Source organism: Gigantopelta aegis, chromosome 1 (genome assembly GCF_016097555.1).
Source record: "Gigantopelta aegis isolate Gae_Host chromosome 1, Gae_host_genome, whole genome shotgun sequence".
Classification (NCBI taxonomy): Eukaryota; Metazoa; Mollusca; class Gastropoda; order Neomphalida; family Peltospiridae; genus Gigantopelta; species Gigantopelta aegis.
In genome coordinates, this window is record NC_054699.1 from 3,263,484 (window position 1) to 3,287,883 (window position 24,400).

Genomic DNA, 24,400 nt, shown 5'->3' on the forward strand with positions numbered 1-24,400 from the left:
AGTGAATACACTGAAAGTTCAGGTTTGGTATGTTGTTCACGGAGGCCTTAATAGGACAGTACTTAACATCATCAGATTTTTTTAAGACCGGGGGTGGGTAGGAATAGGTGGGTGGGTATGGGAGTGCGTTGGGGATATAGGTATGTTCATTACAGGCAAGATAGGAGATAGGTCTGATATGTTGTTCACAGAGGCAGTTCTCCTCAAGATTGGGTTGGGATGAGGAACTGGTGGCAGGATGGAGATAGGTGTGTATATTCCAGGTGAGATAGGTGTGTATAGTCCAGGTGAGACAGGTGTGTATAGTCCAGGTGAGACAGGTGTGTATATTCCAGGTGAGATAGATGTGTATATTCCAGGTGAGACAGGTGTGTATATTCCAGGTGAGATGGAAACACTTTCAAAATTATCAAATGTTTCATAAATCAGTGTCCTCTTCAACTCTCCACTGACAATTCAGATCTGTTATTTCCGTACATGTATGATCGATTGTCCTCAATGGTTTTTCCCTGTCCCAACAAGTGCCCAAGACTAGCACATCAAAGGCTGTGGTATGTACTGTACTGCTTATGATATATTTTCTATGTGTAACATTCTATTTGAAAACACACACAATCATCATCCACACACAGCCACACACACGCACAAACATACAAACATGCACACACACACACACACACACACACACAGATACAGACACACACACACAGACGCACACACACACACACAGACAGACACACACACACACACAGACAGACACACACACACACACCCAGACACACAGGAGGAGTGCAAGATTATTTATTTCATCATCGCCTACAATCCTGAAATATTCCTGACGCAAACCAACACATTACGAGCAAAAACACAATAGCCGAGGCACATTTCTCCAATTATCTGTAAACGTCGTGGGCAAAGGAATAAATGAGAAACAGTGCATTTAACCTAAGAAATGTTCCTTGCAAATAGCGAACACCTGTTGTGCACCAAGCCCACACCTGACAGTGTTTGAACTGATTATGAAAATATCGGGGCAACCTACACATATCTTTCCGTCCCTGTAGACGGCCTCAAATATGCCGAATCGTGGCTCCTGACATTTCGAAGACGTGTACTGCGTGTCTACTACACGAGAACATACCATGCTAGCAATATTAGTCTCACTGACACAACGCCCTCCCTCCTCCCCCACCTACCTCCCTCCCTCCTTCCCCCTTCCCCACCTACCTCCCTCCTCCCCCACCTACCTCCCTCCTACCCCACCTACCTCTTTGTAAGCAAGGAAAGAAGGAAATGGTTTATTTAGAGACGCACTCAACACATTTTATTTATGGTTAAGGATCACACGAATATTGAGAGAGGAAACCTGCTGTCGCCACTTCATGGGCTACTCTTTTCGATTAGCAGCAAGGGATCTTTTATATGCACCATCCAATAGATAGGATAGCACATACCACAGCCTTTGATGTACCAGTCGTGGTGCACTAGCTGGAGCAAGAAATAGCCCAATGGGCCCACTGACGGGGATCGATCCTAAACCGACCGTGCATCGAGTTAGCACTTTACCACTGGACTACATCTCGCCCCTCTTTGTAAGGTGAGATATAAGAAAAGGAAAGGTGTTTTAGTTTAGTGAAATGGTCAAAGATCAGCACAATTTATAGCTATATCTATTTTCTCTGAGAATTGAAAATTGGCGTATACCATTTATTAGCTAAATGCAAAAACAAATTCACGTAACCTTTGAATTTTTGCATAATCCACCATATATATATATATATATATATATATATATATATATAAAAAAAGAAGATTTATGCAAAACTAAACTAAATTTGTTTCTAATTTTCATTATAGTTCATTAGGTTGTGTGTGTGTGAATGGCAGTGGTGGTGTTGGGGGGGGGGGGGGGGAGAGGATTGGTACAGTGATGTGTTTATGATATATTACTGAGTTGGGGGGGGGGGGAGAGGGTTGGTACAGTGATGTTTATGATATATTACTGAGTTGGGGGGGGGGGGAGAGGATTGGTACAGTGATGTGTTTATGATATATTACTGAGTTGGGGGGAGAGGATTGGTACAGTGATGTGTTTATGATATATTACTGAGTTGGGGGGGGGGAGGGTTGGTACAGTGATGTGTTTATGATATATTACTGAGTTGGGGGAGGGGGGGAGGGTTGGTACAGTGATGTGTTTATGATATATTACTGATACTGTTAAAGTCACTGATACTAGTTTTAATCGACAGTTTGGTTAATTTACAAGCTTGTAACATACAGTTGGAAAGATGATCAAATTTACTGAAGAAAAAAAATGTCGCTTAAATTTTTTGTGGAAAGTGTATCTTGATCTGAACCAGACTGAAAATCAGGATCTCCAATACTGAAGGAAATCAGTACCAGTGGAAAACTACCTTCTAAGATACCAAGTACTTTCAAGGTCAACGTCAGCTGGCAGTCAGTTATCTGCAACTGTTTCAGCTCTTCAATCATGGAGGTAGCAAAATGTTGACAACTTGACTGCCTTCCTAATTGATTTTATAACTCTGCACATTAGTGCAAGATGAAAACAGCAGGATCATCTATCAAATATTGTGAACATTAAGAAAATGGACTGTATCAATTTTAATATACATATAAACTTATAAAGTATGCAAGATGGAGTCGTATACAAGGCAACAGTTCTAACCCACCTCCAAGCTAAACAAAACTATGTGTCTTTTTAGTTTGATTTGTTTTTAACGACACCACTAGAGCACATTGATTTACTAATCATCAGCTATTTGATGTCAAAATTTGTGTAATTTTGACATATAGTCTTAGAGTGTAAACCCGCTACATTTTCCCATAAGTAGCAAGGGATCTTTTATATGCACCATCTCACAGACAGAACAGTACATACCACAGCCTTTAATATACCAGACATGGTGCACTGGCTGGACCGAGCCATCTGTTATTGAATGTCAAACATTTAGTAATTCTGAATTATAGTCTCAGAGAAGAAACCTGCTACATTTTTCCATAAGTAGCCAGAGATCTTTTTATATGCACCATCCCAGATTTTGATATACTAGTCATGGTGCACTGGCTAGAACAACAAATAGCCCAGTGGGCCAACCAACAGATCCTAGACCGACTGCGCATCAGGCGAGTGCTTTACCACTGGGCTACATCCTGCCCTTCTCCTGCAAACATGTAATATTACTTGTGAATTAGGCCCCAGTACATGTAATATTACTTGTGAATTAGGCCCCAGTACATGTAATATTACTTGTGAATTAGGCCCCAGTACATGTAATATTACTTGTGAATTAGGCCCCAGTACATGTAATATTACTTGTGAATTAGGCCCCAGTACATGTAATATTACTTGTGAATTAGGCCCCAGTACATGTAATATTACTTGTGAATTAGGCCCCAGTACATTAATTAGTGTAAGAGGAATTTCTTGCTCGACATACATTCTTTAAATATTCAAGAGGCCAACTGTTGCGTAACTGAAGCCAAATGTGACATCATGAAAATTAATTGTTTAAGAAAGGAATGAGTCAAATGCCTGCACTAATGCTATGAGGGTTTTTTTCATTTCAATTTATTTTCATGCTTATATCCAATTAAGGTTCAAGCATGCTGTCCTGGGCACATACCTCAGCTATCTGGGCTGTTTGTCAAGGACAGAGGGTTAATGGTTAGTTGTTAGGGATAAGTTTGAGAGAAGAGAGTGTAGCTGCCTTACACCTACCCACTGAGTCATTAAAACTCGCTCTGGGTGGGAGTCGGTATACTGGGCTGAAAACCTAGTACCTACCAGCCTTATGTCCGATGGCTTAACCACGACGCCGGTATACTGGGCTGAAAACCTAGTACCTACCAGCCTTATGTCCAATGGCGTAACCACGACACCACCGAGGCCGGTATACTGGGCTGAAAACCTAGTACCTACCAGCCTTATGTCCGATGGCTTAACCACGACGCCACCGAGGCCGGTATACTGGGCTGAAAACCTAGTACCTACCAGCCTTATGTCCGATGGCTTAACCACGACGCCACCGAGGCCGGTATACTGGGCTGAAAACCTAGTACCTACCAGCCTTATGTCCGATGGCTTAACCACGACGCCACCGAGGCCGGTATACTGGGCTGAAAACCCTAGTACCTACCAGACCCGGTACTATGTCTGATGGCTTAACCACGACGCCACCGAGGCCGGTATACTGGGCTGAAAACCTAGTACCTACCAGCCTTATGTCCAATGGCTTAACCCCGACGCTACCGAGGCCGGTATACTGGGCTGAAAACCTAGTACCTACCAGCCTTATGTCCGATGGCTTAACCACGACGCCACCGAGGTCGGTATACTGGGCTGAAAACCTAGTACCTACCAGCCTTATGTCCGATGGCTTAACCACGACGCCACCGAGGCCGGTATACTGGGCTGAAAACCTAGTACCTACCAGCCTTATGTCCAATGGCTTAACCCCGACGCCACCGAGGCCGGTATACTGGGCTGAAAACCTAGTACCTACCAGCCTTATGTCCGATGGCTTAACCACGACGCCACCAAGGTCGGTATACTGGGCTGAAAACCTAGTACCTACCAGCCTTATGTCCGATGGCTTAACCACGACGCCACCGAGGCCGGTATGATATGATACATTTACTCCAGTGTAATTCATGCACACTATACTAAGACCAAAAGGTTTAGCAATCTGGCACCAATGTTCTGTGTTTTACTACATTCAGTTAGGCATTTCATTTGTATTGAAAATCTTCTTAAAATAATGACTCAATTAAATTGACACCACTGGAGCACACTGACGAAAAAAAATATCTGTAGGTTGGTGCATATAAAGGAAATGTTTTATTTAACGACGCACTCAACACATTGTATTTATGGTTATATGGTGTCAGACACACACAGATACTGAGAGGAAACCCGCTGTTGCCACTTCATGGGCTACTCTTTTCAACTAGCAGCAAGGGATCTTTTATGTGCACTTTCCCACAGACATAAAAGCACATACCACAGCCTTTGTCCAGTTGTGGTGCAATGGTTGGAACGAGAAAAAAACCCAATCAGCTGAATCCATGATATATAAGCCACAACTATATTTCACTGCCAAGTACTAAAACACCATTTCCTCTGCTCCCTATCTTGTAGTTGTATATTTGTAACCCACGGCGGTTTCTGGAAGCAGTTTTAGTTTCCATGATAAGAAAGTAGCAGGGATAATACTAAACCTCTGATACCAGTCATGGCCATTACTGAAACATATGACCAGCTATTAGAAACATGCAACACAAGGTATTATGGGTAAGCTTACATGAAGAAGATTTTGTGTTAATGCTGCTGGCACCCAGCTAATCACCCAGCCTGAAATAGTACCTGGAAACATGTTCGGGTTTCAAGCCAGGTTAGTAAAATAGGGAAAAGTCAGACAGTGTTAACACAACAAAAGGTGTGGTGAGACCGGGGTGTGGGGTGGGGGGGTTTCTAGTCCATAGTTTTTACTTAAAAAATTGTAATAATCAAGTTAAAGTTTGTTTTGTTTAACAACACCACTAGAGCACACTGATTTATTATTGGCATGTGGTAATTCTGACATATATTCTTAGAGGAAACCCACTACATTTTTCCACTAGTAGCTAGGGATCTTTTATATGTACCATACAATAGACAGGATAGTACATACCACGGCCTTTGATATACCAGTCGTGGTGCACTGGCTGGAAGGAGAAATAGCCCAATGGGCCCACCGATGGGTATCGACCCTAGACCGACCGCGCATCAAGTGAGTGCTTTATCACTGGGCTGCGTCCCGTCCCTCGTAATAATCAGTAACGGTATTAGAACAGCACAAAGTTAATGGAATCATTATTTTAATTGTAAAAAACACCATTTATCTGTGGAGCAGTCTTTGTTTTTTTTAAATACATTTATTTATTTTTCTACACTTCTGTAATAGCTTATTGTATCAACGACTTCCTCAAAATTCAGCTTAATTTTAATGTATTTACAGCGATATATAATATAAATTTCTGTATGATCTGTTTTCAAAATTCTTTTCAAAAAGAACAACTACTAAGTAACAAAAGATTAAAAAATATATATATATTTTAACAAAATTCTATGATTAACATTTCGGTAGTCTCTAATTCAAAATGTTTTTCATAGAAAGCATCTACTGCCCAAAAACTGAAAAAACCCCACTATTTTCTATTTCAACAAAATTCTATTAATAGACGTTTTTGAATTCCTTTTCATATATGAAGTAACAAACACTAAAAACAAAAAAAAAGACTTTTTTTATTTTTTATTCTGTTAATAAGCATTTCTGTATTCCTTTTTATAAAGAGCATACGGCATGAGTTCCTTATTTTCCCCATAACGATTTTAAAGAAATATTTGTTAGAATTAGTTTAAGGTTAGGGTTAGGGTTAGTGATAGTTATATACAATATCTTTTAAAACAATTTGTTCTATAAAACCAACATAATGTTTATATTTCGTAATCCAGTAATTCAATACCCCAATACTGCAATAGTGGGGAAAATAAGGAACTCTTTTCCCATTTCTGTATTCCTTTTTATAAAGAGCATACAGTACACTATATGAAGTAACACACTTTAAAATCTTTATTATAAACACTTTTTATCTTAACAAAATTCTGTTAATAATAAACATTTCTGTGTTTATTTTTTGTCTAACTCCTTTCAACAAAGAGCATCTCAGGACAAGAGATTTGACACCTCCCTGCAAGTGGTGTGTGTCTGGGCCACAATGTTAGTTTTGTGTTTGGTCTCCGCTGTCGGCATTGAGAGGTGTAAGCTAGCTAACCTCTATTCACTAGCAGGCAATCTTATCCTTGGTTGTAACGATAAATCAGTGGCCGTCGCTTGTTTTCCCAACAGCACCAGGACACCGATGCCTGGGTGTGGAATGTGTCCCCATGACTCAATTCATGTATTTGGTGTCACAATTAGAGCCGTGCCTTTCACCAGGCCCAATTTGTCTGGCCAAAGCAACATATCTATATACAGAGATTATTACATGGGTGTAGATATAGACATTATTAAATGAATGTGTGTACTGTATGGAATTTATTAAATTCACGATTAGAGAGATATCTTTCAGCAGACCCAAAGCAAATATATATTTCATATACTAGTACATGTATAACTAATTTATTTTCAGAATGTTATATGCATAAAAATGTAAGAATATACTATATTAATGATTAGAGGAAAGTAAAAAAGTAGGGAAGGAAATATAAGAAAGAAATGGGGGTAAAGGAGAAAGGCAAATATAAGAGATAAGAAGACCAACAGAGATTAGAAGAAAAAGTAGTGAAAAAAAGAAAAGAAAAACAAAGGAAAATAAATAAAATAAAACTAAAAATGAAGAATAAAAATAACAATCAGGTGGTAGTGAAGGAGGCTGGAATGGATGGGGGGGGGGGGGGGGGGGGGGGGGGGGGGGGGGGGGGGGTTGAAAAGTAGAGTAAATGTACATGTAGCAGGAAGGGAGGTTTTAGTATACATTTCCAAATGTCAAGACAGTACATACCAGTCATCAAGAAAAAGAAGGAAGGTCTTCAATATATATTTCCAACTGTCAAGACAGCACATACCAGTCTTTAATATATACTAGCCGTCAAGGAGGAATAGGAAGAACTGACAAGGCAGCACATACTAGTCATCAATGGGAAGGACGAAGGTCTTCAGTATATATTTCCAACCTTTTTCAATATACCAGCCATCAAGGCAAAGAAAGATGGATGGGGTCTTCAGTAAACCTACCAGCAACCATCAAGGGGAATTGATCCCCTGATCCATCACACCTGGGAGGAAGGTCTACTGCAGAGCTACACGTAGATCATGCTCTTTGTGATTAACAAGCAGCATGACAAAATGATTAAAGATCTGTGTGCGAGAAACTGCGTCTTACATACAGGCAGAGTATTCCTCAGTAGTAGCCATAATCTCCATTTGAAATCTCACCAACAGCTGAACTCTCCATATATTTCATCTGTCCACTAGGAGAGCTGTTCACAAAAGAAGCCTATATCTTGTTCTAGATTTTCACAACAGATTGAAATTTCTTCGAAAAAACCCAAAACAAAACCAAAATAAAAAATAAATAATTAAATAAAAAAAATAAAAAAACAAACCTACACCAACTTGAACAGGACTTCTAGATTATGGTAGCCCTACTCCCATGGCTAGTAATATTCAGTTTTGGGCTTGTAAATAACTACCATTGCCATGCCAGACAGGACTTCTAGATTATGGTAGCCCTACTCCCATGGCTAGTAATATTCAGTGTTGGGCTTGTAAATAATTACTATTGTCATGCCAGACAGGACTTCTAGATTATGGTAGCCCTACTCCCATGGCTAGTAATATTCAGTGTTGGGCTTGTAAATAATTACTATTGTCATGCCTGATGGCTAGTGAAAAAAAAAGAGTTGTCAAATGCTGCATTTAAGTCTATTTTGTAAATATAAATACCCCCCCCCCCCCCCCCCCCCAATCTAAGGGTTTTTAAGTTTTAGGTGACATACCCGAGTATTACTATTAGTAAAATTGTATTTAATGACAAGTAGGGCTAGTGAATTTTTAATCATGGCTAGTAAAAATTTTAAATCACTGATCCCATGAAAAGTGGATTTTTATAGAAATTCTAGAAGCCTTGGTGAAAAACAAATGTGCCTAATCTGGAATCCCACTGGAAATAATTTTGTTTAAGCTAATTTTAGCATTTCCTTGAAAATTACTAAAAAGTAAAAATCAACAATTGGCCAATTTGTCTGTGGCCAGCGTACGATCTACCTAACATTTAATATTCGTGTACATGTACAGTAACACTAATTATTGAAAACATGCATGTTGTAAACCGGTCTATAAATATTGTATTTACAGTACATGAAAACTAATTTGTTGAAACCGGTCTATAAATATTTTATTTACAAGAAGATTAATTTGTTGCAAATTGAAGAGTCTGAACTGTTAATTGAAAAGGAGTGTCATGTGTGTAGAAAATTCATAGTTGTTGACATGTGTGTAGAAAATTCATAGTTGTTGACATGTGTGTAGAAAATTCATAGTTGTTGACATGTGTGTAGAACATTCATAGTTGTTGTCATGTGTGTAGAAAATTCATAGTTGTTGTCATCTGTGTAGAAAATTCATAGTTGTTGTCATGTGTAGAAAATTCATAGTTGTTGTCATGTGTGTAGAAAATTCATAGTTGTTGTCATCTGTGTAGAAAATTCATAGTTGTTGTCATGTGTGTAGAAAATTCATAGTTGTTGTCATGTGTAGAAAATTCATAGTTGTTGTCATGTGTGTAGAAAATTCATAGTTGTTGTCATGTGTGTAGAAAACTCATAGTTGTTGTCATGTGTGTAGAAAATTCATAGTTGTTGTCATGTGTGTAGAAAATTCATAGTTGTTATCAGACTTTTTAAAGTAAGAGGGCTGCAGAAAGTACTTGCCTGCTAGCCAAATGCAAGTCAAACATTCCAATGAACGAGTTAAAAAATTCAACTACCAGTCCAACAGTCTGTCTGTCTTTTTTATTTGGTCTGCCACGTGATGTTGACCAAGTGTTCTTAATAATGTTTTGTCAATATATCTATATTTATCTATATATCTATATCTATATCTATATCTACATGTGTATCTAATTTGAAGTGACGACACTGTATATTATAATATTGTTAATAATATATTATTCTATAGACTGGCGGACTAGTAGAAATTCTGGCGGGCTAGTAAAGTTTAGTTGGTTCTGGTCCAGCGGGCTAGTTAACTATTTTCCATTTCTGCGCTGCTGAGTAATGACATTTTTCTGTCACAGTTGGTAACTGTCTATATAATCATTACTTACAAAAAAAAAAGAGCACAGGATCAGTGTATACACTGCTTGTAAAGGGCACCATCATTGTCATTTGATTTCCGTCCTGCTGTCCAGTTAGTATTAGCACAGACCTCAGCTATTTGGGCTGTTTGTCCAGGACAGTGGTTTAGTGGTTAGAGTGTTAGTGGTTAATGAGAGATGTCAGTGTTGTGGCCTTATACCTACCTACTTACCCAATGAGTTTTTAAACTTTATCGGGGTGGAAGCCATTTCCAGGATATGAACCCCACCACCTACTTACATCCAATTAAGGTTCAACCATGCTATCCTGGGCACACACACACATCTCAGCTATCTGGGCTGCCTCTCCAGGTCAGTTTGCTTGTTAGTAAGAGTTGTAATTTTCTGTGGGTGTGAGGTGGTACCAGAAATATTTTGCTTTCACAATTTTTATTTTCGACAGTCTGTTACAATCATATGAACTGACTTCCAGTTACCTAAGAATGTCTAATAATACTAATATTATCCCATACTGAACATTTTCATTTCACCGTATTTTCGTGCTTAGATCCAATTAAGGTTCAGGCATGCTGTCCTGGGCACACACTTCAGCTATCTGGATTATCTGTCGAGGACAGTGGTTTAGTTGTTAGTGTTCAGTGAGACACAAGAGGGTTTAAGGACAACGAGTATAGTGATCTTACATCTACCCATTGAGTCATTTAAACTTGCTCTGTGTGGTGTTGTGAACCCTGTACCTAACAGCCTTATGTCCGATGGCTTAACCATGACATCACAGAGGCCGGGAAATACTGAACACACCAGTTGAACAAAATATTCCCAGCAGTACCAGAATGCAAACCCACTACCTACCAGTCTTCGAGCCGAACAACTTAAAACCACTACGCCACCGAAGTCAGTCGGTATAAACCTACACCAAATTACTGTGGAACGCAAATATGCCTTCCAAAAATATGTCTTCTGGTGTGGATGAAAACAACATAATAGTTAAAAACACACTCCAAGTTGCAGTGTAAACAAAGACATGTTTTCAACATGTGGTGAACAGAACAAACTGTCTCAACAAGCAGAATGAAAATATACACACATAAATTAACACACCAGTTGTCTACCCTGACAAAAAAAGAAGAGAGAGCAGCCACCTTGTTTTAACCTGTGCCATTTAGGTCTGTGTGGGTCGTACAATTACCAACGCGGGGATAAGGTTGAGAAGAAAATGAAGACTGACAATAAGCAGAACAGGAAACAGGTTGTTGTTGAAAAGCTGACTCTTTTATCAGTGTTATCAGCCAAACAACAATCAGAAGTAGACTGATATTTCAGCATTCTTTCAAAATGGTAGACTGTTACCAGCATGCTTCATGGACATAGACAGGCAACCACAATCCGGCCTGTGCTGGTGTGGTATGCACGTTTGTTCATGATTATACAAATATTGCCAGTAATTAGTCCTTATTTAGTCATTAAAATATGATGTTTGTATGTATTTTGTTTGTACATATCAATATGACATGTTTTGCATACACAGTGACACACACAATAACATACACAGTCACACACATACAGTCTCACACACACACACAGTGATACATACAGTGACATACACACACAGTGACACACATAGTGTGACACACACCCACAGTGACATACACACATTGACACATACAGTGACACACACATTTACACAACACACACACACACACAGTTACACAACACACATGCAGTGATATACACAGTGACACATACACACAGTTACACAACACACACATAGTGACACATTGTTACACAACACACAGTTACACAACACAACACACACACACACACACAGTGACATACACACACATACACACACACACATACTCACACACACACACACACACACACACAGACACACACACAAACGAAGAGCACCTGCAGTGGATGATCACCAAGAATTACGGTACACAGCCTGATGTTTATGGGCCAACTTAGCCACTCCATTTAGCATGGCAAGTGGGCCCATGGAGAAAACCAACTTTACGATGGCTGCTGCAGAGTACAAGACTTGCAGATTCCATTATCAGATGAGAGGGACTCTAAAGCTTCAACACAAGGGTTCACCACAGGTAGTGATGTCTTCTAAGCACCTCTATAGAGGCCAGACACAGCCAGGTAATGTTTATGGACTAAGTGATGTGGCTAATTGATCTAGTCAGACAATGTCTTCTAAGCACCTCTGTAGTGGCCAGACACAGCCAGGTAATGTTTATGGACTAAGTGATGTGGCTAACTGATCTAGTCAGACAATGTCTTCTAAGCACCTCTGTAGTGGCCAGACACAGCCAGGTAATGTTTATGGACTAAGTGATGTGGCTAATTGATCTAGTCAGACAATGTCTTCTAAGCACCTCTGTAGTGGCCAGACACAGCCAGGTAATGTTTATGGACTAAGTGATGTGGCTAATTGATCTAGTCAGATAATGTCTTCTAAGCACCTCTGTAGTGGCCAGACACAGCCAGGTAATGTTTATATGTTTATGGACTAAGTGATGTGGCTAATTGATCTAGTCAGACAATGTCTTCTAAGCACCTCTATAGTGGCCAGACACAGCCAGGTAAATGTTTATGGACTATATGATGTGGCTAATTGATCTAGTCAGATAATGTCTTCTAAGCACCTCTGTAGTGGCCAGACACAGCCAGGTAATGTTTATGGACTAAGTGATGTGGCTAATTGATCTAGTCAGACAATGTCTTCTAAGCACCTCTATAGTGGCCAGACACAGCCAGGTAAATGTTTATGGACTATATGATGTGGCTAATTGATCTAGTCAGATAATGTCTTCTAAGCAGCTCTATAGTGGCCAGACACAGCCAGGTAATGTTTATGGACTATATGATGTGGCTAATTGATCTAGTCAGACAATGTCTTCTAAGCAGCTATATAGTGGCCAGACATAGCCAGGTAAATGTTTATGGACTATATGATGTGGCTAATTGATCTAGTCAGACAATGTCTTCTAAGCACCTCTATAGTGGCCAGACATAGCCAGGTAAATGTTTATGGACTATATGATGTGGCTAATTGATCTAGTCAGACAATGTCTTCTAAGCACCTCTGTAGTGGCCAGACACAGCCAGGTAATGTTTATGGACTAAGTGATGTGGCTAATTGATCTAGTCAGACAATGTCTTCTAAGCACCTCTGTAGTGGCCAGACACAGCCAGTTAATGTTTATGGACTATATGATGTGGCTAATTGATCTAGACATACAATGTCTTCTAAGCACCTCTATAGTGGCCAGACACAGCCAGGTAATGTTTATGGACTATATGATGTGGCTAATTGATCTAGACAGACAATGTCTTCTAAGCACCTCTATAGTGGCCAGACACAGCCAGGTAATGTTAATGGACTAAGTGATGTAGCTAATTGATCTAGACAATGTCTTCTAAGCATTCCTATAGTGGCCAGACACAGCCAGGTAATGTTAATGGACTATGTGATGTAGCTAATTGATCTAGACAATGTCTTCTAAGCATTCCTATAGTGGCCAGACAAAGCCAGGTAATGTTAATGGACTAAGTGATGTAGCTAATTGATCTAGACAATGTCTTCTAAGCATTCCTATAGTGGCCAGACACAGCCAGGTAATGTTTACTGATATAGCTAATTGATCCAGTCAAACAATCGGTAGAACAAATATATTTTTAAAATAATGGTTCTTTTATTTGTAAGAATATGATGCTGTTAAAATATTTAGGATTTTACAACATTAAGAAAGCTGGAGAGTAACTTTATGGAGTTTGAAGGACAATTAGCTTTTCAAATTTACTCTGGAAGCAAATGCTACAAACACTTTATGAACTGAGCAGTCGTTCTAGACATTGCTATTAAAATCAGACTCCATATTAGACTTATAGTGAAATGTTTTCTAACACCAAGTCTGAAACAAAAGTTAATAAAAGCTTATGATCAATATTTTTGGTTATGATCGATACTTTTGGTTACAACTGATAAACCGGCCTCGGTGGTGTCGTGGGTAAGCCTCGGACATACAGCTAGTAGGTATTGGATTTGCAGCCTCGGTACCAGCTCTCACCCACAGCAAGTTTTAACGACTCAATGGGTAGGTGTAAGATCACTACACCCTCTTGTCTCTCATTAACCACTAACAACTAACCCACTGTCCTCGACAGACAGTCCAGATTGCTGAGGTGTGTGTCCAGGACAGCCTGCTTGAACTTTAATTGGATATAAGCATAAAAATAAGTTGAAATGAAAAATTAATGATTGATAATTTTGCTCTTTGAAATGTGGGATTTTGGATATATTTCAATTTTGAAATACTTTATAAAAACAAGATGAAAGCAAATATATGACTGATGAAAATAATGACATATATCCTATCATATTTCCCCGTGTTATACACACCAGTATATAATGTGTTTCATTCTCTTTGAATAATTCTGTCTCAAGAAAAATTATGTCATGTGCAGTAATCTTTTATTATTATTACAGATACATGTACCATAAACTGCATTACTATTGTACAAAATAGTGACCTGCTATTTAAATTTATAAATTAAATGTGTTATTTTTCTTTCACAAATAAGAAAGAAATGTTTTATTTAATGATGCACTCAACACATTTTATTTACGGTTATATGGCAATGGTTAAAGACCACACAGATTTTGAGAGGACATGGACTACTCTTTCCGATTAGCAGCAAGGGATCTTTTATTTGTGCTTCCTACAGGCAGGATAGCACAAACCATGGCCTTTGTTGAACCATTGAGACTTGCGGAGCACTCACTCAGGGTTTGGAGTCGGTATCTGGAATAAAAATCCCATGCCTCGACTGGGATCCGAACCCAGTACCTACCAGCCTGTAGACCGATAGCCTAACCACTATGCCACTGAGGCCGGTCTTTCACAAATAATACTATCATATATAAGTAGATATATAATAGAGAATAGAGATTTATTTTACAGTCCGAGTGTGTGACTTTTTGTCACAGTGCATAATATCAACAACTGCCTGGAATTTTACAAAATACTGAACTCTTTATTAATGATTCTTAAAGATTTTCACCCAGATCTTTTTTTGTTTATAAACATTTATAACACACAACCTTTTTTTGTTTCGACTTTAAAGAAAAGAAGAAGTTCATATAATACATGGGAAAATAAGTTATCAATTATTTTTGTATTACACTATTTACACAGAAATACACTTGAAAGAAGAATTGTTTTGTATACGTGAACCGATTTTGATCTTTCACATAAATACTCTCAACATCAAATTGTAATCTTTCAAAAACAAACTTTAGACATTTCTCATTTTCAAAAACATATTTGTGAAAAAAAACTAACTAACAAGAAAAACAGTGAGAGGTCTTAATAAGAAAAAAATCAGGTTTATTTAGTTACCAGTTATCTTAAAGTTTGTCTGCAAAATTAGCACAATATATTTGTGAAAAAAAATAAAAGAACCCTCCAAAAAAACCTCCACAACAAAATCTTGCAACATTCCATCATGTACTTTTTCGTCTGCGCTTTGAAGCAGAGCTTTCAAATCTGGATAATTCTTAGACTGCGAAACAAACAGCTTCTGGGGAAACGATTAGAAATGCACAAAATCCAAGGTGTTCTGCTTGGAAAATAAACTCAATACCCTTATGTAAATAAGGTGCTTGGGGGTCAAATCTCTCGCCAGACGTAAGGTGACATAAAGGGTTACGGCGAGCCCATAGATCATGGACCAAGTGACAACGCACCAGTGGGATTCTGCCTGTTCTAAGTATATTACACACATTTTGTTCCACTTGGCTTCACGTCTGCCCACGGAATTCGGCTTTTTCAAAATATACAATTGCCGAAATTTAAAACTGCTCCACAGGAATTCGGAACTTTTTAATAATCATCCGTGACCATTGTTGCAATCCTTGGTAAAGTGTTTTTCCTTTTGTTAAATATAGTATAAAACAGGAAATGCTAAATCGAAAATAATATACGTAATAGTAAGAAATAATACATTTTCTGTTTTGTTATAATTTTCTGACATCTACGAAGCAACAGAGCAACAGGTTTCCTACCTGTTTCTGTGGTTATTACAATCCATGTGAATTTGTAACGACAGAAATGGCATAAGAAATATTTGTTTTATGACAATGAAACAAAACAAAACCTTTAAAACAAGTCTTAAATTTTAAAGGTGGAGTAGGATGGTGCATATAAAAGATCCCTTGCTGCGAACTGTAAAGAGTAGCCCATGAAGTGGTGACAGTGGGTATCCTCTCTTCAATATCTGTGTGGTCTTTAACCATAAGACTGATGCCATATAACCATAAATAAAATGTGTTGAGTGCGCTGTTAACTAAAACATTTCCTTCCTTCCTTCCACAGCACATAACCCCACCACCCACACCCCACCCCGCCAATCCAACTGAAGTGCATGTAGATCCTCCCTGCCTCCCCCAAAAAGATGACTACTAGTATCTAAATGTGAATGGTGAATCCCACACGGACCAATGCATCAGGTCCATCAGGTCAAAGGAGACACACTGAGATCGCAGCCAGTCCATTTGCTGATGGGAGAAACAGGGCCAAGCCGTATAACTGAGCATGACTAGTTTTGATTCCATTTGTTAATTTAGTAATTGTCGTTTGGCTACAGCAGTGAAACCGCATCTACCTGACTGACTGACTGACTGACTGAGAGGCAGTTCTTGTGAATTGAGGTCTGCAGGAAAAGCTTATCAGAAACGCAGGGAGGAAAAATAGGTTAGCTACACACAGCACCTAGAACACGTTCACTTACTATAGATTTCTCAAAGCATGGGTTTCCATTTTGGTTTTTTCCTCTCTCTCCGTAAAAATGCAAACATATGTTCTAGGTTGGTGAGCTTTATTGTGGTAACAGAACTTTTTTTTTAAAGTCTTGTGTGTGTGTGTGTGTGTGTGTGTGTGTGTGGATACAGAGTACTAGTAGTCAAAAATAATACAATATTAGAAATGAATTTTAAAAAACAAATGAGTGAATGGATGAATGAATGATTGAATGAATAAATGAATATTTAATGATACCCCAGCACAAAATATTTCTATCAGCTATTATGTGTCTAGCAAATGTATATCAAAGGCCATGGCATGTGCTGCCTTGTCTATGAAAATATCCATATAAAAGATGTTTTGCTACTAATGGAAACATTTAGCCGGTTTCCTTTAAAGACTGTATATCACAATTATCAAACGTTTGAAATCCAACAGCAGATGATTAATTAATCAATGTGCTCTAGTGGTGTTATTAAACAAAACAAACTTTAAAGGGACTATCCAAGTTTTCAGCCCTAACAAAATTTCTTTTTAACTCACCTCCTGCTTTGTTCTGCTTTTTAAAAACATTATTATACTTTAGCATCATTGGGTTTTGAATATAAAGCATTACACGGATGAATACACTTGGAATCACCTTTGTTCAAATTATTTCAAATTCCGTTTGGCGTTGGAAGAAGTACAATTAATAAATTTGTACATATGAAATTATTTTGAACAAAAATTGATATTGCATTACAATGTCCAGAAATTAATTGGTTTTAGACATATTCATATTCTAAGCAAGAAAATGTAAGTAAATTATAATTTTAATAATGTAAAAATATTTTATTTGACGAAAAAACCTTTTAAAATGGCAACAAACTCAGGATAGCACTTTTAATTTAACCATACAGATAGTAGCCAACAAGAAGAGCTTTTGCATGCTTCCATAATAGGGACCAGTCCAGCAAACAAGAAGCCCTATCAAAACTATGACGGGTCGTGACCTTTAAGGCACAGAAGGAATGTCTGAATGAAAGACTGGCCGGCAGTCAAGTCTTTCAGAAACGGGCAGAATTTCTCGCCTGGTCATGTTTGATTGCTATCGATAACAGGGATGGAGACATTTATAATCTCTATTCTATGAAGCTCAAGTGCTAAACCCGATACCTACTGGGCCGCGAGTACAATGGGGCAATTTGCACAGCCAGTTGGTAATGTTCACACCCACAGGTTACCCTGTCGGTTTGACGACCGGCCTCAGTTCTGCACTTTCCACCCTGGGTTATATCACACACCCTCTTTAAGTAACGACAACTATGTATCAATAAATACTTAGCGATTATTAGCAGGCAGCACTTAATGATTTTTTGTGCCCACAATTAATGGCTGCTTTCACCATCTACTTTTTATGCATTTTAAATTAAAGTGACAGACCCTAGTTTTTAAACATTAAGGCATATTTTTTACTATTTGGTCTATTTTTTATATAATTGAAATCAAACATTACTTCTATTCTATTGTTTAGAATATCTATTTCCATACATGCAAAGTGCTTGTGGTAATCATTATGTTAGTAATGCTACGAAATGTATTTTTCATAATTCTAAAAAATGCATATACCTCTGAGAAGTAAAGGTTATGGAGACGAGTCCTAGTCTATTTTTAAGATGGTATTTCCCATTTCAACATAACATACTCTATTGTGACTTTATCCAGATGTGTTATGGTTTGTCAATTAACCAAACTTAGTGTCCATTTTCAAGACTAGGGTATGTGGCTTTCATTTATACAACTGAATGAGCTCAGTAGATATACAGCTGTCAACATTTTACTCCTGAAAACAATCTCCTGCATTCAAAGATGATAAACACCATACCTAGATTAATCTTTACTATTACTTCGTTATAATCTATGACATATTGTAATGTTTTCCTTGCAGCTCTAGGTGTGTATGTATGTTTTGTACAATAAATACAACGTTATTATTATTCCGATTCATGACTTATTTATGTAATGTGTTTGTACCAGATCAGTGTGAATGTTTTGAATAATAGATATTAGTATTATTACCTGTATTCACCACACATTAGATGACTATAATGGACTCTGAATCCTAGATTAAAAAAATTTGTAAATCCTTGGATTTGAGTTGGACTCATGAAATGTGCCCAGGTGTTTTCCCAGATTGTAAAATTTGTAAATAGAAGATTTGTCACTAAGTATTTTTGTAATATGGAAAATATCAACCAAGTCTATGTTAATCGGTATTTGTTGAGGCTCTGCTCAAGTACACAGCTCTTGTTGGCTTGTAAGCAAATCACCCATCCACAGCGACACATTACCAAGAGACCTTGCAAATTTGCATACCATTATTACACGGGTTAATACACTAAATTATCACATGGGTTTATGACATGGATATTATGGGTAAGTTAATAGGATAGCTTTCAATGGATGACTACATTAATTAATTTCTTTCTTTTTGGATGGGGTGGTATAATTTCTAAGTCAGCTAGATATTTTGAAGGGGTGCTGGTCTAAATATATATATATATATATATATATATATATATATATATCAGGCCTTCTAGAATACGGTGGCCCGAGGCCAGTGTTTTTTGGATTCGGGCCAGTAAAAGTTACTTTGTGCAATCCCGATGGCAAGTGGTTAATAAAAAAAAAAAAAAAAAAAAAAAAAATCTACGTTTATGTCCTATGATCATACAAAAAGTTGAAACAAAAGAAACATCTACAAGTCACTTCTTTCGATTTGCTATCACATGCAATATTTCACTAACAAATAGTTGGCCGCCAGTAATCTCTAACCCATCCATGACATCAATATACCTACTGATATAACTTTATTAAAGTTATAAAGTGTAAACATTGGAAAAACAAAAGTTCATTGTTTTGCCGCCATTTTGTTTTTTTTACACTGAAATCCAAAGATTTGTGTCTCTAATACTAATAACATGCAAAACGGTAACCAGTCTTTTATTAGTTTTAAAGGTTGCACGTCACTATTTACAAATACTTAAAATGTGTAAATTATTAATTTAATTTATAAAATATAACATAAATTGCAAAAAAGGTGTTTTTTTTTTTAAAAAGCTTAAGAACACAGTATCATGAAATAGATAAATTTAACAAAGTACCCAAATTGCAAAATTACTAAAACGGTGTGTGTGTTGGGGGTGGGTGTGGGGACTTAAACTGCAATACATGTGCACTTTATGCTAATAAAGGTTCTTAATTGTTTCTTTTCTCTTTTTGTTTTTTGAGGGGGTGGGTAAGTTCCCATTCATAAGTAAAGGAATAATGCTGTTAATTGTTGTAATATGTCGGTAACATGGATTATTTTTTATAACTTAGGTGGTTTTAGTGGAAACAATTATTTTAAAATTTTATTAGGTACGGTAACTTTATTCTAAACTGATGAAAATTATTTGCATATTTTTCTAAACAAACCATAAAGCATGCCGAATGAGCCAATCTATTGTGTAAATTGACAAATTGATTAAACATGATCTCAGTATAAAAAATGGACATTAAAAAGTTAATTATTTTAATTTACTGTTTTTTTTGTTTTATCAACAGTTAAAATTGGGCAAGTGAATTTTTCACCATGGCCAGTGAATTTTCAAATCCACTGGCCCTATGGCAAGTGAATTTTAAAAATATTCTAGAACCCCTGTATGTATATATATATATATATATGAGGAACAAAGTAACACCTACATCTCGCCTTTTTACTTTGTAAAGGAGAAACAAAAAATACCCACTTATGCAATACAGAAATATATGCCACACCATATATAAGAGTAACTTACCATCAAATTTTTTCGTCCTTGATGAGAAGGTAGTTTTAATGAGTTTGTAGGCCTGGTTCAGCTGCTGCTCATGTTCCTTCATACTGAGGTGTTTCAGCTTGCCCTCCATGTCGCTCGTACAGCACGTGTAGCCCTGGGGACACACATCCAGGTGGTCGCCTACAACAGTCACAAAAAACAATACAGTTATATACCTCCATGTCGCTCGTACAGCATGTGTAGCCCTGGGGACACACATCCAGGTGGTCGCCTACAACAGTCACAAAAAACAATACAGTTATATACCTCCATGTCGCTCGTACAGCATGTGTAGCCCTGGGGACACACATCCACTACATACATAAAATTTGAATAATTTGATAAATATTGTTGCTAATTGAAAAGAACCAATTTAGAAAGTACCTTACAAACATTTTGCATATATCATGAAGTGCAGTGTCACGTTTAGATGTTGAACTTCATGATACTTTCATATCCCACCGCACCATTTGTTGGTTTTCTATAATACAATCTCAAGCCTAGTGTAGTATAGCAAATCTTGTTAAAAAGAATTAACTTTTTTTAAACATGCATTATCAAAGGTGATAGTGCAATATTTTCCTACTTTTAAATAATAATTTGTTCTTTCGATTTTCATGGAGGTGGAGGTGGGGAGGAGATATATAATTGTGGGGAGGAGATATATAATTGTAACTACACATTAATGTATTCCACTCATAATCTTTGCCTAAATGAATTGAGAATATTGAAACTGTCATGACCTTCCACTCACAAAAAGTGGCTTCTTCGAAATAGACATTTATAAAACATTTTAAAAATGCATTTAAATGTGATATATAACTACAAATTAATCTCACACCATCGAAAATATCAAAATTGTAATATCCTGCCACTTAGTGTAAACAGTTTCTTCATGAAAAAACAAGAGCCATTTTTTTCTTCACTGTATCATTGCAAAACAAAAATTAATAGCAAATAACATACATAAATAATTAATAAATAAAAAAAAAAAAAAAAATATATATACATGTATATATATTATATGGAGAGTATATATTAAAGGAATGGAATATTTCGCTTCATGACACCTCGATACATCTTTATACCATGACTATTTGGTGGTTATTTCCACACTTAGGCAAGGAAAATGGGAAACTCACTGTTACTGAGGTATATTACAGATGGTATATGTTTAAAGTTTTGAATCTGCACTTTTTAATTTTTATCAGCATGATCTATGCTGTACTACATATCAGTATTATCATGGATTATTATCACCTGATACTGGCAAATTAAAGAAATATTGCATTCAAGAATGAAAAAAAAAAATTTCCACCAACACACACCTCCATTGCAATAAATGAAATATAAAAAAACCGCCACCTGCAAGAATGGGTCACCGAAGTTGATAATCTAACGTCACATCTCATTCAAGCGGAGGCGTAACTTTTATTTCGCCTCAACTATTCATGCGGAAAGGCCCTGCAAATGTGGCCCATGAAATAAGCATAAAGTTACGCGGTATGAATGAAAGCTCCTGCACCACAAAGAGACCTTCTCGACGGGCATGTGTGTGCCAAGCCGAAGTTATTCCTACACTATGTACTGAAATTCTCTTTATGTACATAGCCATTCCCGGACTAAACGACCCATGACAAATGGCTTCTTCAAAGCATGTGCAAATTCATTATGCATTTACAATGTAGACATTTGCTGGTCTGTGACAAGTTGATCATATCACAATTAAAATATGGAAAGCTTGCATGAGGCTACCCTATATATATATATATATATATATATATATATATATATATATATATATATACACACACACACAGCCCGGGCTGGTTGTGGGCCAGGCTTTTACCAACATATATGAGAATTAAATGTGTTACCGGAATGAATTAGTCGTGTGTTATCTTTGGAGTCTTACACCAGCCTTTGGTGGTGTAGTGGTTAAGTCATCGGACATCAGGCTGGTAGGTACTGGGTTCGCAGCCCAGTACCGGCTTCGGAGGCCGGTACCGGTGCCTACCCAGAGCGAGTTTTAATGACTCAATGGGTAGGTAGGTGTAAGACCACTACACCCTCTTCTCTCTCACTAACAACTAATAAGTAACCAACTGTCCTGGAAAGATAGCTGAAGTGTGTACCCAGGACAGTGTGCTTGAACCTTAATTGGATATAAGCACGAAAATAAGTTGAAATGAAATGGATTCTTCCTGTTCTTTCAATTAAGACAAAAACAGTTGGTAGAGCACCTACCTGAAGTGCTTCAATTGCAGTGACAACCCAACCCTGCCATCCCCGCCACCCCCCTCACCCCCTCCTTAATGTACCCATTCTCTGTAAAAAAAAATTCTCCCAACCAGTGCCCTATGATTGGTATATCAAAGGCTGTGGTATGTACTGTCTGTTTTGTGGGAAATTGCATACAAATGATCCCTCACTGATAATGGAAAAAATGTAGCAAGTTTCCTCTAAAACAAAGTCGGAATTATTTGTCTGGAATTACCAAATATTTGTCATTCAATTGATTAATGAAGCAATGTGCTCTAGTGGTGTTGTTAAACAAAGCACATTTTCAATACCTTGTGATCCAGGGCCTCATCCCTGATATTATCAACATAATAATAAAAAAACACCTTTCAAAATGTCCTACTGATTCTGAAAGTGAATAACCATGGAAGTTAGCACCTACTCAGTTCTGACAGTGTATCTCCATTATCTACAGCACTTCGCCATGGTAACAGCTTGTCTGGCCACAGCCCACCTGATAGGAGAGTCCGAGAGAGCATCTCCCATTAAATGCTTTTTCTCTGCTTGACCACAAGAACCAGGGTCACGGTATACTTCCTGGTCAGCAACTCTGACCCCTCAGTTCGCCACTGACCCATCAGTTCGCCACTGACCCCTCACTTCGTGATGCCCATCGGTTAACTAGCAATTCAAAACATCTCACTCTATTTACACCTCCGTGATTTTCAATGCCACCCAAACAGTTTGTTCTCAGCCATTATTTCATTTCAACTTATTTCCGTGCTTATATCCAATTAAGGTTCAAGCATGCTGTCCTGGGCACACACCTCAGCAACCTTGGCTGTCTGTCTGGGACAGTTGTTAGTTAGTCCTTTAGATCTGTTCCAGATGGGTATGGGACATTTTTTGAATGCTTCTATCAAAGAATTATTCAAGCATGCCTGTCGTAGTCACAACATTTGACTTCGCCAGAGAGTTCTGCCCCTGATGTAGGATAAGCACCTTTAAACGTTTTGTAAGCCTGGGCACAGGTGAATGATAGTTCCACACATTGACTGGCAGCTGTTGATCGGGACGTAGCCCAGTGGTAAAGCACTTGCTTGACGCGCAGGCAGTTTGGGATCGATTCCCATCGGTGGGCCCATTGGGCTAGATCCCCACCTATTGGGCTATTTCTCATTCCAGCCAGTGCACCATGACTGCTATATCAAAGGTCGTGGTATGTGCTATCCTGTCTGTGGGGTGGTGCATATAAAAGATCCCTTGCTACTAATGAAACAAATGTAGCATGTTTCCTCTCAGACTATATGTCAAAATTACCAAATGTTTGACATCCAATAGCCAATGATTAATAAATCAATGTGCTCTAGTGGTGTCGTTAAACAAAACAGAAGTTTGATTGGTTGGTTGGTCAGTGTCTTGGCTGGTTGGCCAGCGTCTTGGCTAAAACTGGACCACAATGTCTGCATTCTGGATGAGCGAGATGGTGAAAATCCATCAACACCTAATTAAGAATGGATCTGTGTAAATGGATTTGTGGCCAGGTGTCCACTGGGCACTGGACTGATGTGGTCAGGTCATCAGAACTGCTGTAAGTATGCTGCGCCATGCTTGTACATACAG

General features: G+C 37.9%; 1 protein-coding gene across 1 annotated transcript in view; it reads right to left on the reverse strand.

The window, feature by feature from the left end:
- The window catches only part of LOC121369271 (glypican-6-like), a 141,226-nt gene that overhangs the window by 91,106 nt on the left and 25,720 nt on the right, over window positions 1-24,400 (reverse strand). Inside the window, exon 2 of the mRNA XM_041494237.1 lies at window positions 20,519-20,677. Within this exon, the coding sequence (XP_041350171.1) occupies window positions 20,519-20,677 (159 nt within the window). The remainder of the gene's footprint in view (window positions 1-20,518; window positions 20,678-24,400) is intronic.